A 16,324-nucleotide genomic window follows, 5' to 3' on the forward strand; every position below is an offset into this window, starting at 1 on the left:
AATTGAAGACTCTAAATTGCCCATAGGTGTGAATGATTGTTTGTTTATATGTGCCCTGCGATTGGCTGGCAAACAGTTCAGGGTGTACCCCGCCTCCTACCCGATGACAGTAGGGATAGGCTCCAGCGCGCCCGCGACCCTAGTGAGGAGAAGCGGCTCAGAAAATGGATTAGTTTTTCCCTTTTTTATCTGCATATTTATTTATGGTTTATGCCATGAGTGGTTATGTATAAAGGTACTGTATGTTGTTGTTTTTTAAATTGATGCATTACACACGCATCAAAATCCAAATGATAAAGTCCCGTCTGCCTATTCCCACTGTCCTACTTCATTCCATCATTCTCCATGATGCAGAAAGTAGCCTGATCATTAACAAATTGAGGGATACTGCGGCACAATTTTTACTCTTGCAAGAGGAATTAATTTTCTATTTCTGCCTCAGAATGCAGATGTACTGTAAATGTATTGTATATTTCCACTATCTTACCTCATTCCCGATAAAACAGTCCAGAAAGTAGCCTAATAAAAAGGCAATAAAAAATAAAGTGTGCCACATTTTGGGGGGGATTTTGCTATTTGGGGAAAAATGGAAGCATCCTCCTGCCCTAGAATTAGGAAATTATTTGGTCCTATCTGTCATCATACAAACACCTTTTTTCACCTTTGTTACAAGTTGTACCTCAGTGGCAGGTCTGGACTCCATTGAGTGACGCTCTATTTTCTTGCAGTGAAAGGCATGTAATGACATCTTACCAATATCGCACAAGGGCCAAGCCCAAATTGACAGACAGGCCACTGTGTGACAGCTCGAAACAAGCACTGTCTGTGTTGGAGCAGCCTCATTTGGAGACAAGGATAAAAAAAAAAAAAGTGTGTGGACCTTTTCAAGGAGATTCTGTATTGCTCTCTCGAGCGACTGTATGTCGCAGTGTGAAGAGAGACTTTGTTGCCCTTCCACAGTTTTTGCCCCTTTAACACACACCCATAATAGTATCTATGTCTGTGATTTTCCATTTGGAAAACTGTGAGTTTTTAACGTCACATCCTGGCCCTACGGTGACAGAGTAAACGAGAGAGAAAGTAATCATTTTAAACCCAAAGTTACAGTGGCTCACTGTTGGTGCACACCTTCGGTATCCAGGGGAAAAAAACACCTGATCTTTATCATTAGTATGTCCCGCCTTTTTGTACCTTAACAACAAAGTGAGCGATGATGGACTAACAACACATGCAGAGTACTTTAGTCATGTGCAGCACTTGCTGATTGCTGTTTTCTCTGTTGAACTAATACCTTTAATCTTAGCGGCAGTGTAATCTCGATCGCAGCTGTCCTTATCACCAACATGCAACACGCACTTTCACTGACATGCAGTTGCTACTTACCGTATACTGTCTCTCAGACATACTTCAGGTATTTTTGAATTTACTACACTTAAATATACAGTACTTTGTCAATCCTACGAGGCGATTTTATGTTTTCAGCTCAAGACCTGAATTAGAACTATGGATCCTCACTGGGACCCATCCATCCATTTTCTATACTGCCTAAGATTGCAGCTGACTGTGCGAGAGGCGGGGTACAGCCTGTACTGGTTGGCAGCCAATCACAAGGCACACACAGACTAAATAGTCACAGTCACGCCAATGGACAATTTAGAGCAGGGATGTCCAAACTAAGGCCCACATACCTCATAGGTGCGATGCAACTGACAACTACCACGATTAGTGCTACTATCCATGCAACCATCTTCTGTACCGCTTATCCTCACTAGGGTCGCGGGCATGCTTGCTGCAGCCTCTCCCAGCTATCTTTGGGCGAGAGGCGGGGTACACCCTGTACCGGTCGCCAGCCAATCGCAGGGCACATAGAAACAACCAACCATTCACACGCACATTCACAGGCAGATGTGCTAACCAGTTGTCTATCGTGCCACCCATACCGCTACTAATAATAACACATTGTTTTTTTAAAGTGATTTTTTTAGATACTATTTACAACTACAATAGTAACAACATTTATCTTTATAACTCTCTTTATATCCCGGGAGTAAAGAGAATTCCTTTTCAGAAGCAAAAACTTTTTCTTCCACTTTCTGCTCTGTGTCGTCTAAATTTGTGACCATATCACATTATTGATTAATTATGATCTGCATGTAAACATTGTTTTGAAGATTGTCATATTGCTCATTTTCATTCTGAATATGGCGATCTGATCAGGGAAGGGGCGACACTATTCTAGTGGGATACAGGGCCCGGAGCCACCCCAAAGTCATGAAAACAAAATAAAAATTTGATATATATATATATATATATATATATATATATATATTCATACTGGAACCTTGCTCCTGGTGCCAAAACGGTTTCCTACACAAACTTTGAAGGAATACTCATCTATTGGAGGAGCCAAGGGGTGAGGCGTGTTTTCCTTGTTGCCGGTAATTTTTCATTAAAGGGTACAGAACTTTGTGTCGCTTGTTGATCGTCGCTCGTCACGTGGGAACTGGTCATTCATCCCAAACTGTGTACCCTTCAGTTCCCGTCCTTTTGACTTTATGAAGACTTTCTGCTGGAAATGTTCAAATTTTGCAATGATTGGACGGGGATGATTCCCTGCTTGTGGTCCTCTAGTCTGTGTACTCGGTGGTAGGTAATGTTGGCGAGTGTCTCCTTCGGGATTTTCAGCTCTGTCGATATGAAGTTTTTTGCTTGAGCCTCTGGATTATCAGGTGTACTCTCAGAAATGCCGGAAAAGATGAGGTTATCCCCCATATTTCTTGACTTTCAGTCAAGCATTGTTTGTTTGAGTTTTTATTTGTTTTCTTTCTTGAAAACTTCAGCCTCAGTTGTCATCACTTTCATGGTTGAATGAAGTTGGGCATTGTCTTCTTTTAGCTCTTTGACTTGCTGGTGCGTGAACTCCAAGATGGTTTTGAGTTTCCTAATCTCCTGGTGCAATAAATCGAAAAGTGATATCTTTTTTGTCAATGGACGAGAGGACTTAAATATGGGCGTAGGGTGAGCTGAGTAGTAGATCTTCGGTGCTGGTGGACAAATTAGCCTTCCGTCTTTTCAGTGGGTTGCGACGGTCGTCGTGGTGGGATCCGCTAGCTTGCATGACGCGGCATTCGATGAAATCTTTGAGTGGCTCCACGATGGCATCTTGGCGTCAGCAGGGATTGGAATAAATGAGTTAATAATAATCAGTCCCACAAAAAGAGGGAAAAAAAGTGGATGAGGGGGAAATTAAGTCTCAGGGTTGCTCATCTTGTCTGGGAAATCTCGCTGTCTCTCGCGGTGTAAGAACATGTCAGTGTCAGCACCCCAACTTTACCATTCCTTATGGATTGAGCCCCCCCCCCACTACCACCAAAGAACACTGCACCAAAGAGGATCCTGACAGCGTATAAATCGAGCACATTAACATTTGGCACCAGGAGCAAGGTTCCAGTATGAAGCCATTATCACATTATTTAAATTGGAAGGTTCGTTTCTCCGGGGACTCAGACAAGGTTGTGACCCGGTGGTGCTGCACACAGTGATCAGTGCAGAGCTTGTTTGTCACGCTGTGTCTCTCGCTTGAAGGCGGGGGCCGAGCGATGACTGAGCTCTTGTGTTTGGTGCTGGATGGGTGACAGCTTGAGTCAGAGGTTCACTTTCCTCTTAGCTCCATCTCTCTCTCCCGACCTGCAGCAGCTCAAAGAAAGGATTTGATGGAGGGGACATCGGAAGCTACGAGGCGTCTGGCAGCAGCGGCGGCCTTCCTGTCCACATCCTGAGGGCCAGCAGAGCGGCTCTGTGGCGGCCAGGAGAGTGAAACAAGGTGCACACTGTGACTTCAACACAGAATGAACGGGGCGGGCCCCTCAGGCTACCGATTTTGCGACAGGAAGCCTGACTATGAGAAGGGATAACCACTCCCCATGGGGTGCTGTTTATAAAGCTGCTCACGCCAAAAGTAAGAACATTTTGTCACACTTCAAAAAGTGTTTAGAAAACTGCTGTGCATTTTCAAAAGTCACTTTTCTGCACATTGGGAACAACATTTGTTAACTTTCTAATGAAATCCAAATATTAAATGTTACACCAAAAATGTCTAAATCTATATTTAAATGCTAAATATATATCTAAATATAAATCTTTAATTTAAATATAAATATTAAAACTCAATTTTAACTATAAATCTAAATATAAATGTTAACTGCTAAACCTAAATGTTTCGAGTCGAACTAAATATTTATTTAAAGGTCAAAGGACAAAGATGTTCAAAACTTTCTTGATAATTCTACAACCCCTTCACAAACCCCATCTGCCATTTCGAAGTGATTATATAGCAGATATACAGCAGTTAAATCGATAAATATGATTCAGAATGCCGCCGCCTGCTTTTTGCATTTAGCGCCTTCCGGTCTTCGGCTCTAGTTGGTGCTGTGATGTCACACGAGTCAAACAGCCTGTTCATTCGCCGTTGTGTGCTATTGTTCCATGCTGTTATTCCTGTATATTTGTTGTCTATGATTTAACGATTTCATGATGGTTTATTGTGTGGGATTTGATTGTACTAATGGTTCAGGCAGTGGTAAGAGTTTTTTTTTTTTTGTCTTTCCAAAGTGAAAAAGGAATACGTGACCAGTGGATAGGGAAAGTCACTCGACAGGGGAAGAAACGTTGTCAGCTATGGGTGCCTAGCAAGCATTCCAAACTCTGTGCTGATCACTTCGAACCGGCGTGTTTTGAGAAAGAAATAGCAGAAAGGATTGGATACACAGGTGCAGTCAGGCAGAAGCTGAAACCAGCTGCGATGCCAACTATTTTTCCTATGGGCATCGGGACCTCAAACCCCAGTGAGAGAACTAAATCTCGCAGTCGCCACGGTGCAGCAGTACTGCATACTATGTAAAAGCTTGTGCCGTGTCACTGAAACATATATGAATATATAATACGTATAGTTGTGCCCAAAAATGTTGGCATTATTTCAAGCCATGACTGTATAAAAAGCCATGCTTTTGACATACCGTCACATCGACCCAGTGGCCTCTTCTTTTCGGTGTCTCGAGCTTCGGGTATGTTCAAGGAGTGCTCAATACGCAAAATAAAAACCTCATTTTTAGCTAAACTATAGTTGACAACTTGCTGGAAGTGATGTGCATGTTTTACATAGCATATAAACAACACAAATATGAATTTTAACTGACCCCATAAGATCTTTGTCCTCTGACCTTAAATATGCAAGTCCACACTGCCAAGAAACAGAAGTACCAAATAAAAGCTGTGTTTACAGCATCAAATAACAACATTAAAAGAAAAAAGTCTTAAAGAGGGAAATTGACTCTTGGAATTATATTATCATTCCCCTGAAATAAAAAAAACAGTTATGAAAAATGTATTTGACGAGTACTTTGAGTGTTTAGTGTCACCTTTTATGAAGAAGTGTCACGTGGAAGTTGAGGTGCAGGAGCCGGGGAAGCATGGGGAAGAAAAGAGAACCAGCCAGAGACCAGTGCTTCTCACTGGCCCGCCCGCCTCAGAGTGCTTGCTCGCCGGCCGGAAGAGAGCGGACGTCAGCCCCGCAGGTGGATTTGGAAAAGCAAGTGGCAAGGAGGGATGAGGGGAGAAAAAAGAACTGTTGCTGCTGCTGTGGTTCTTTTTTTCACCCGGGCAACACGACACTAAACACTCAAAGTAATCGTCAGATAAAGTTTCCCTAACTGGTTTCGTTATTTCAGGTAGTGATCTTGTATGTTCTAGGGTCCATTTCTCTGGATAAAATGTTTTTTTATACGTTATTTGACACGACAGTGTGGATTTGCACATTTGCTAAATATTTAGTGCAACCTGAAACATTTAGATTTAATAATTATATTTAACATTTGGTTTATATATATATATATATATAAATTTAACATTCTTATTTAGATATATATCCATCCATCCATCCATTTTCTACCCCGTCTATCCTCACTCGGGTCGCGGGCGTGCTGGCGCCTATCCCAGCTGGCACTGGGTGAGAGGCGGGGTACACTCTGAACTGGTTGCCAGCCAATCGCAGGGCACATAGAAACAAACAACCTTTCCCACTCACATTCACACCTACGGGCAATTTAGAGTCTTCAATTAACCTACCATGCATGCTTTTGGGATGTGGGAGGAAACCGCAGTGCCTGGAGAAAACCCACGCAGGCACGAGGAGAACATGCAAACTCCACACAGGCGAGGCTGGATCAGAACTGTGAGGCAGATGTGCTAACCAGTTGGCTAGCCTGCTGCAGATATATATTTACCATTTAAACATATATTTAGCATTTAGATTTGAGATTTAGGCGTAACATTTAATATTTGGATTTACAGTAAACGTAAAGTTGACAAATTGCGAGTGTGACGGGGCTCGCAGATGACCCCACCATCATCGATGCTCATCGAATCAGTCTGATTATCTTTGAGCACTACAATTGCATTGTAAGGGCAGCCACGCAAGTGTGGCGTAAGTCATCACACATCCCAACCTTGTCAAGTGGAAGTGATATCATCTCTCGCTGAAACCAGATGTATAAAAAAAAGGCTTTTAGTAATGGCTTGGACAGTGCTGAAATTATTGCCAGACCACACAACACAGTGTGAGACCTTTGTTCTGCAGTTCTGCTAATGACTTCCTCCATGCTCGGATGATGTCAAGTGACAAGATATTTTCCCAGTGCCTTTCTTTAGCATCTGTGTGGTTGCATGGCGGTGTCAGTTCAGCTGAAGGAACAGCTGCTTGTCTGCCTTGAGAAACGTGAGAGGATCTTCGCCGCTGTCACGTGTAAGCACAGGGACAGCAGGGCCAGCTGCGGGATGGCGTCCCTGTGTGAAGACTCCAAAAAGCGGCAAGCGGCAAGCTGCTTGCATGGCTTTGTTGTCTTAAGGGTTAAATCACTGATATTACTCCTCCTAGTTAATCCAAACAACCTGTAGGCTGCACGTTATGGGAAGTTAGGGTTGGCAGCTATGTAGTTAGTTTTTCTGTCTTTGCTGCTGGCTCCAACTTTATTATAGGACATATACAGTTCACAAACAGATTCCAAAGGTATACTCGTAACCCTGTCATGTCTCAGCAATAAATTCAACATTGTATTAAATTGTACATTTATTTAAAACTCTGCCGTGTATTTTGTTGCATACCACACAATGAGCCTGACCACACACATACAGGCATGCAGGGAAACTAGGGGCTTGGGTGCCTTGCTCAAGGGCACCATGAGCGTTTACCTCAGCAGATTTTGGCCACAGTCTATCGCTCCATCAATAAAATCTATTCGATTGTTATTTCGACCTTTGCCTGAAACACTACAAATAACAATTGTTGATATATTTAAGAAAAGTGAATTAGGGTCCAATAGGAAATATATGATAAGCTTTAACATAAAATGCAACTATTTATCTTCAAGTACATCCTGAATGCACATAAAGCCAATGGCCAGAATCTCTTCCACTTGCCTCCTCTGCCCAGTGAAAGTTCGAAATACTGGCTGCAAAAAAGAATCCTGTTGATTGACCAGACTATTATTCACCGTCGGGGAGGATTTCTTCCCAAAACCTCTATCTGCTTAGTTGTTAACAAATAGGCAGGATTAGCTCTACAATCGTCGGGACAGGGAGCGCTGAGGTATTAGTGGCCATGTCTAAGCTGGATTTAAAACGAACAGACCGGTCGTCTCGACTGGAGGATAACAGGAGTGTCCGGTGGAAGGAGAAGAGAGCGCAGCTAGAATACATGCCTTGGCATCAACACTCGTGCCATGGAAATAACACTGAAGGGGTTTCCTATGAAGGTTGTCAATATTCCATGGAGGAATAACAACCTGAGTAATCTGCATACAGAGCCTCCGCTGTCCGAACATGGCGAAACTATCATTGGAATCTACCTGCTGGTCTTAGGTAGGTCAGCTGTTACTTTTATGCTGATAAACATGACTTACTAGTCACAACCACGATTTTTTATATTTTTTTTTATTGAGAACATCCAGGCATTAATTTAAAGTACGACTGCAAAACTTATTATCCTACAGATGAAAAGTTTTTCAGTAATTCCACACTAATTTACACAGTCAACGGATTAACTGTGGTCTAAATTGAAATAAAACAGATTATCTCGGATGCTCATCCCGGTGACCTGTGCAAGCATTTGTACCATATTTGGTAATGTTGGTCTGCGTCCAAAAATGACCTTGACCGCCTCAATAAAAGGCAGAAGCACCATGTGATTTTCCCCAAGTAATCACTTGGGGAAAAATGATGTGAATCATGACCAATCTATAAGATAATCATCTAATGACACGTTATTTAAAAACATTTAAATATAATCATAAAAAGAAAAAAACATTAAAATAATAAGGGAGTGTTACCTGATTATTGTCTCAATAACTCATTCAAGTGTTTTGATGAGTTGCTTCTAAAAGGCCTAGTTTCACCTGTGTCATCATTAATTTAGCATGCACTTAAAAGATATGATAAATAAAATGCAGTACGCCGTCTTATCCAACCTTGCATTCTGATATCTACTTGATCTTCATGTCAGTATCACAGGGCAGTAAAAGACCCAAAGTGCATTCAAATGAATAATCTATGACTCCACTACACAATACAACTCCGCTAACCCCTTGTTCTTTAACAGGATGGCTGTCCTGGTTTGGAAACAGCCTAGTGATGTTTGTCCTATACCGACAAAGGGCTTCTCTACAACCTACCGATTTCCTCACTTTAAATCTCGCCATCTCGGATGCCAGCATCTCGGTGTTTGGCTACTCCCGAGGAATTTTGGAAATATTCAATATCTTCAAGGATGATGGCTTTCTAATCTCCTGGATTTGGACCTGTCAGGTAAATCGATCACGGTAATTCAAAAAGTCATTTGGTACCGCAGTCAGTTGAGCACCCTTACACAATCACTTTCTTAAGTGATGATGTCTATGTCTTTCTTCATTTCACCTATCCAAACACAGGAAGTAAATTAAAGAAATCTGTCACTGGCTGCACATGTGAATGTGTGTGTGTGTGTGTGTGTGTGTGTGTGTAATTATGTGGGATTATGTGCATACAGCATGCATGTGTGCTGAAGGTCAAATCTGTAATAAGATTACCAAACGTGGAGGCTTTTGCACGAGGGAACTCTCTAATCACAATGTCAACTGTTAACAACCAAAACACATCAAACATACTGAATAATTGAGGGATAACATTCCTGAAATATCTCTTGCAATCAAGTGATTATTGTGTCCGTGCATCCACCAAATGATCGATCAATGTAGCGTATGTAGAACATGCTGAAGCATGAACCCGCAAAATTAGACATTGGAGTGATCTCATCCCGTAGACATTCAACTGGGACAGAGGAATATTTGTATTGCTGTGCCTCGCTCTCTGTTTCCCCGAAGAGAGGAGGGCAGGGTTCAGCGACGGGAATAAAGGAAGGAAAGAGGTGAAAGACGAAGGCATGTGAGCGACATTACATCAAGCCGTGTGATGGGACGTGAACAGTAGCAAGATCCGCCTGATGCATGCGTTCTGCACTTTATTTCTGTCATCCTACAAATGGGTTAAAACAATTTGACTACTGCTTGAGATTTCAATGACTTAATGCTACAGGTGAAATCAAACGTAGGATCTGCACAGTGTGAGGGTGAAGGTAACGTGATGACGGACAGTAATAGGATTTACAACTGAGAGAGATCAAGAAAGGGATCAAGTAAGAGACCTCGCCTGGTTCGTGTCACCTGCAAATGGCACAACAGGGAGCATTGGGGTCTCACAACCAAAGCCCAGACAGAATCAAAGCAGTATCATTCCCTTTAAGGAGAGCCGGATTAAAAGATAATCAAACATTTGTCTCTCCAAACAGTGGTCTGATAGAAGTTAAAAAAAAAAAAAAAAAACATTCCTAAACCCAAACTACACAGACAGAAGATAGTGTGTTTCTTTGTTAAAGTTTTGTAGTGTGTCCAGCAGGCACATCAAAGTACATAAACAGAATTGTGAGGCAAAATTCGAGTGTGCCGCCGAACATTGCGTAGTCCTAGACAGTAATCATTCCTCTCATGCATTTGCATTGGTAACTTGGTGTTAAAGGCTCACCTGCACACAGCGGAGAAAAGACATGGAGAGCTGGCAGTAAAATAGTTGGTCAGACAAACACGCACTCACGAAATTGCAGCTACTTCAAAAACAGCACTAAAACAGTCAATTTGTCATATACAGTACATTGCCTCTAAAGGGATTTATGAGTTCCAACAGCCGTCTCTGAAATAATAAAAGAAGGACCATTTTTAAGGGGTGTTTTGAGAAGAAGAACATGAAAATATATACATATATACACCGCAAGTTGTATAGTTGTTGTGCGCCACCGTTTGCATCATCACTTGTTATCAAAGTTTGTTTTCCTGCTTTACTATTAACACTAATGATGTGATGTGTGATGAGCATCTGGAACGCGGCTTTCATTTCATTCTTCAAAGTTGGTCTTTTCTGTTGTTTTAACATTTTACAATGAACAGCTGTTTTTGTAATTGTCTGGCTATTTACCTAAAAAGACTTCCACATATATTTTTGAAAATGCGGTTCCATATCTGAACAAATCAGAAGCATCCCAAAAAGGAATCATGCTCAACCTTGGCGATTGCACAGTATGTTGGAATAGAAAAAAAAGCAATCATCTTTTTTCACCATCGCATCATCACTAAAATGTAAATCCTTCTTCTACCGTCTTTGTGCACCAATCCAGGTAGACGGTTTCTTCACATTGCTGTTTGGCCTGGCGAGCATCAACACCTTGACCGTAATCAGTGTCACCAGATATATCAAGGGATGCCACCCCCATAAAGGTCTGATTCTGATCTCCCAGTATACAAGCTTTTCACCCGTGTCCAGAGAACAGTCTTGACATTCCACCAGTTCCTGCATGAGAGAGGGGGCTACAAAAACCTTAATACCAACTTCAGTGGTGGAAAAAAACCACCACTTTTCCCCTGTGATTCCGCATGCCGACGTGACATTAAGTTCCTTAAAGTGACAGTTTCTATTTTCATGCTGGAGAATGTTTTAATTGTGTGAGTGCGTGTTTGTGGTCGTTCGTAAAAGACAAATCTGTCTTTTCACATCTGTGGTTACATCTGTGGTATAACAGTTCAGGTGTATCTCTGCGACTGTAATCCCCAAGCATTTTCATGGGTGCCCTGGGTGACTTGAAACTGTTCAACCAACTTGCAGTACTTGTTGCCTTGCAACACATAGCAACATCAACAAAAGGCACTGCAAACTTGAGTGTACATCACATGGTTTATTGACACGCGATAAAAGTGAGCGCAGCATGGAGAAGTGGTTTTCTTCCAAAGAACACAAAGCTGCGTGTACTTTGTCAACAGAGGTCTTTTCTTTTTAAAGTCTCTTGTGTTTGCTGAGGTTGTTATCATGAGAAACGGCCTAGTTGCTCGCTTATTGTCAAGTTGTGGAACTGGGACCCAAGCAAGAATTCTGTCTGTTATTTGTCATTTCTCTGATTTGTATTGGCAGCTTGTTGAAGGTAGGGTTGCATGATTCATTGTATTATTAATACAGTACTTTTAATCTGTTTGTAGGTTGCTGCATCAGCATGAACACCATTGCAATATCATTGATCTGCATCTGGACCGGAGCAGCATTTTGGTCCATTGCACCATTGCTGGGCTGGGGCAGTTACACAGGTCTGTAAAACGAGGGTACTTATTAACTTAAAAGAATATCGACTTGATGTATTAATATCCACGTGCCTGACACTGCAGATCGAGGATATGGAACCTGTGAGGTGGACTGGTCCAAAGCCAATTACTCCACTATCCACAAGTCCTACATCATCTCCATTCTCATCTTCTGCTTCTTCATCCCTGTGATGATCATGCTCTCCTCCTACATTTCCATCATCAACACTGTCAAAAGCACTAACGCCATGTCCGCCGAAGGTTACCTCACGTCCCGCCAAAGAAAGGTGGAGAGAGATGTCACTAGGGTACGCCAATAACACCCTTACCCCCCCCCCCCCCCCACACACACACACACGATCACCAAAAAAAAAAAAAAAAAAAAATCATGCTGTGTTTCAAATGTATTATTATTTTGTAATTAGGCCACACGCTAGCCTAGTGGTTAGCACGTCTGCCTCACATTTCTGAGGTTCTGGCCTTCCTGAGTGGAGTTTGTATGTTCTCCCCGTGCTTGTATGGGTTCTCCAGGTACTCAGGCTTCCTCCCACATTAAAAATACATACATCTTCGGTTTATTGATGAAATTGTTCTCAGGTGTGAGTTTGAATGGTTGTTATTCATGCTCTGCAGATGGCTGGCGACCAGACCGCAGTGTCAGCTGGGTTGTGGTCCGGCTCACCCGCAACTCAGCACAAGTAGAAAATGCATTGCTGTAGGCAATGTAGGGTTGTGGGCGACGATTAATCAATTCATCAACAACTAATTGATTATCAAATTTATCAAGTAATGATTTTTGATAATCGATGAATCGATCAAATCCTCAGATTTTCGACAGTAAATATTAATAAATATATTCATCGTAATATTAAAGCAGAGTGATTATCTTTGTGTTTCGTGAAAATAAAACATTTGCAAACATTTTTTACTTTGAAAAACAATTAGCAACATTTTTTGCCTATTTTCTGACGTTACGGATCGAACCAGTAACTGAATCATAATCAATTTATAATTGTGCATTTTCTGCACGGTCAATTTCAAATAATGTCCTGTTTTTGAATAAAGGAATGGAAATTAAAAAACATGTTTTAATCCGATTTATCGATTAATCGAAAAAAAATAAATAATAATTGACAGATTCATCGATTATGAAAATAATCGTCAGGTGTAGCCCCATATGGATTTTAGTGTGACGTCACACTTTTGAATATGAATGGATTTGAAAAGTGAACCTTGTGAACCCTTTGTCGACGATAAAATGCAAGGATTCGAGGAAGTGCCAAAACGCCATGTGATGCTGTAACCCCTTAACTGAAGGCTTTAAGAATAAGAGACGGGAAATCTATAGAAAAGGCAACTTAACAACAACGGTTGCGCAAGGAAATTGGGATTCATATGTGAAACATATCTCACTCCTGAATGTCAGCCGTAAACAAAGTCACGTTACTCAAAAGACACAAGTCGATATGTTAGAAAAAAATGTGTTTCAGTGAAGCAACACTAAATAGCTTGTAAACAAGAGGGGCCCCCAAAAGTCTAAATACATTTTTAAACATAATCGTTTACCTCAAGGTTCTGAGGTTTGGGGTTCAAATTTCACCTCCTTCCTTTGATGAGTTTACATGTTCTCCCTGTGCTTGTGTGGGTTTTCTGCAAGTACCCGATCTTTCTCCCACATTCCCAAACGTGCCTGTCTTGATGCTTCACTGTTCATAGGTGTGATTGTGCGTTTGAATGGCCGCTTGTTTATATGTGCCCTGCGACTGGCCTGGGTGTAACCCCGCCTCTCGTCCAAAGTCAACTGGAATAGGCTCCAGCTCACCGACGTCACAACTGAGAGGATAAGCACTATAGAACATGGATGGATGGATGTTTGCGTGGACATGGCCTGAGAGTTCTTTCATACAATTGTCTTATACAGTCTCCCCCTGCTGGCCATTAGAGAGGGGTCACCTTGCAATCACTTCATTTACTGTATACTTTGCAGCCAATTGTTTCTAATCTTTTCCTAATCCTGACGATTGTGCCGTCATGTTCCTCTCTCCAGATTTCCATTGTAATTTGCACAGCTTTCATCATGGCCTGGTCGCCGTACGCAGTCGTGTCCATGTGGTCTGCCTGGGGTTTCCATGTGCCGAGCACAACCAGCATCATCACCCGTCTCTTTGCCAAGTCGGCGAGCTTCTACAACCCGCTCATCTATTTCGGCATGAGCTCGAAATTTCGCAGGGACGTGTGCACCCTCCTGCCGTGCGCAGGGGAAAAAAGGGATGTGATCCGTCTGCAACGTTTTAAAAACATTAAGCTTAAGGCTGAGGCGACGCCCCCACCCGCAAAACTTCCTGTCCAGGTACTGGAGGCCAAATACACAGTGAAAGGAGTGATGCTATACAATCCTGGCAGTGACTCAGGAGTCAATAGCCCTCCACGGACTCCCCCATCTGACAGGCAAGAGATCTTCCATATTAATTTGCCCTCACATATCGAAACATCAGAGTATTGCTGTGATAGACTCTAAAGACTGAGCCATTCTACTTGAACCCATACTTGAATTATGAGGGAAGATTATGAGAGAATTTTCTATTTTTTGCTTTTGTCCATCTTAATAAAACAGGCAAAAGGCGTTAGTACTTTCAATAAATTATTTTCTTTGTCTGAAGAGTCACAATGTGCTGTCTTGAATCATTCTAACTCGAATTTTGACCTGATCTGAATTCATACATACATATTATAAATATGAGTATTGGGACACATGTCACAAACACATATTAAAAGTGAAAATGAGAGAAAATATACAGTTGGAAGACATGTTGCTGCGAGTCTGTGGGAATGTACTCCCTTCATTCTGAATTCCTGAGGTCAGTTCTTCCTCATTCAATTTAATCCAACCATGCCATGCGTCTGTGGACCTTGCTTTGCACAGGAGTCAGTCAGGTAAGACCTGAAAATCGCCATATTGTTCCCATAAAAAGGTATAATGAAGACAAAGTTGAGATACAGTGGTCGGACCGGAATGTCCACTGCTTTAACCAACGTTGCTCATTGGCACCAAAACATCTGGAAACTGTCTCCAACTCATCTCAAGCATGTGATGGCACTCACGCACGTAGTGCCTCTGGCTCCTCATGCTAACATACTTCGTACATCCCGCATTCTCAGAGGGACGCCAGTCTGTGTGGGCATGGTGTCTGCAGCACAGAGAAGAAGCTTTTATGAACACCATCAGGGGGTCTTTGTTTGACAGTGGTCCAGTCTTGTACTCACAACCAAAGACAGCCTGAATAGAGACAATACTCTCAATACAAGTGTAATATACAGCAGCAAATCACAACTGGATTATTCTCAAAGAACCTTTTATGTGTACCAGGTTTAAGACTTTATTCATAATAGGGACACAATAGTTCCCCACGTGAGCAATCACTACGGCAGAAATGGTGAGAAAAACACTCAGAACCAAGACTCAGTGTGTGAGGAGAGATAAAGACAGGAGAGTAGAGGTAGAGGATTGAAACAACAAATCATAAGACCATGCATTGCTACTCTTGCGGTGGCCACAAAATATGAACAAATGCACAATTGCAGTATATAAAAAAAACGTTTTTTTACAGAATTTGGATTCACACTGTCAGAAACGTATTCATTTATCATATCATATTTATCATTGTGGCTGTAATTTGCCGAGGTGCAGAATACGTTTCGAATTACTTCGGGTAATCTTCATTCCTCACCTTTCCAGTGCATGCCTCCACCTTTCTAACTCTTCCTCCACCTACTCCCTGCTTTCACTGCACATCACAATGTCCTCTGCGAACATCATGGTCCATGGGGACTCCAGTCTAACCTAATCTGTCAGCCTATCCATCACCACTGCAAACAGGAAGGGGCTCAGGGCTGATCCCTGAGGCAGTCCCACCTCCACCTTAAACTCCTTTGTCACATAGCACATCTCAGCACTGTTCTGCTGCCCTCATACACGTCCTGTATTATTCTAACATACTTCTCTGCCAGGCGGTGCGGTGGACGACTTGTTGGCATGTTTGCATGTTCTCCCCGTGCCTGCGTGGTTTTTCTCCGGGTCCTCCAGTTTCCTCCCACATTCCAAAAACATGCATGGTAGGTTGATTGAAGACTCTAAATTGTCCATAGGTGTGCATGTGAGTGTGAATGATTGTTTGTCTATACGTGCCCTGCGATTGGCTGCCGACCAGTTCAGGGTCTCCCACGCCTCTCGCTCAAAGATAGCTGGGATAGGCTTCAGCACGCCTGCGACCCTGGTGAGGATAAGCGGTTCGGAAAATGGATGGATGGATGGACTTCTCTGCCACTCCAGACTTCCACATGCAGTACCACAGTTTCTCTGTGGGTACTCTGTCATGGGCATTCTCTTGATCTACAAAGACACAATGTAGCGCCTTCTGACCTTCTCTGTACTCTTTCATCATCATCAACACCCTCAAGGCGAATAACGCATCTGTGTTACCCTTTCGAGGCATGAAACCATACTGTTGCTCGTAAATACATCTGTCCTGAGTCTAGCCTCCACTACTCTTTACTATAACTTCATTATGTGGCTCATCAACTTCATTCCACTATATTCACGCTTGTTCTTAAAAATGGGA

At 42.3% G+C, this 16,324-nt stretch overlaps 1 protein-coding gene across 1 annotated transcript; it reads left to right on the forward strand.

Annotated features, from left to right (window-relative positions):
• The first annotated feature begins 7,679 nt into the window (after positions 1 to 7,679).
• On the forward strand, positions 7,680 to 14,353 carry opn6a (opsin 6, group member a). Its single transcript, XM_061690201.1, has 6 exons — positions 7,680 to 7,914; positions 8,651 to 8,856; positions 10,754 to 10,853; positions 11,607 to 11,711; positions 11,790 to 12,013; positions 13,753 to 14,353. Exons 1-6 carry the CDS (start codon positions 7,776 to 7,778, stop codon positions 14,221 to 14,223), a joined length of 1,245 nt encoding a protein of 414 aa, XP_061546185.1. The 5' UTR covers positions 7,680 to 7,775; the 3' UTR covers positions 14,224 to 14,353.
• Positions 14,354 to 16,324: the final 1,971 nt, after the last annotated feature.

Source organism: Phycodurus eques, chromosome 11 (genome assembly GCF_024500275.1).
Source record: "Phycodurus eques isolate BA_2022a chromosome 11, UOR_Pequ_1.1, whole genome shotgun sequence".
In the NCBI taxonomy this organism is placed as follows: domain Eukaryota; kingdom Metazoa; phylum Chordata; class Actinopteri; order Syngnathiformes; family Syngnathidae; genus Phycodurus; species Phycodurus eques.

Coding starts and splice junctions, on each gene's coding strand:
- opn6a (XM_061690201.1), top strand. CDS start 7,776: ATGGAAATAACACTGAAGGGGTTTCCTATGAAGGTTGTCAATATTCCA. Junction 10,854..11,606: donor GGGATGCCACCCCCATAAAG/GTCTGATTCTGA, acceptor ATCTGTTTGTAG/GTTGCTGCATCAGCATGAAC. Junction 11,712..11,789: donor GGGCTGGGGCAGTTACACAG/GTCTGTAAAACG, acceptor CTGACACTGCAG/ATCGAGGATATGGAACCTGT.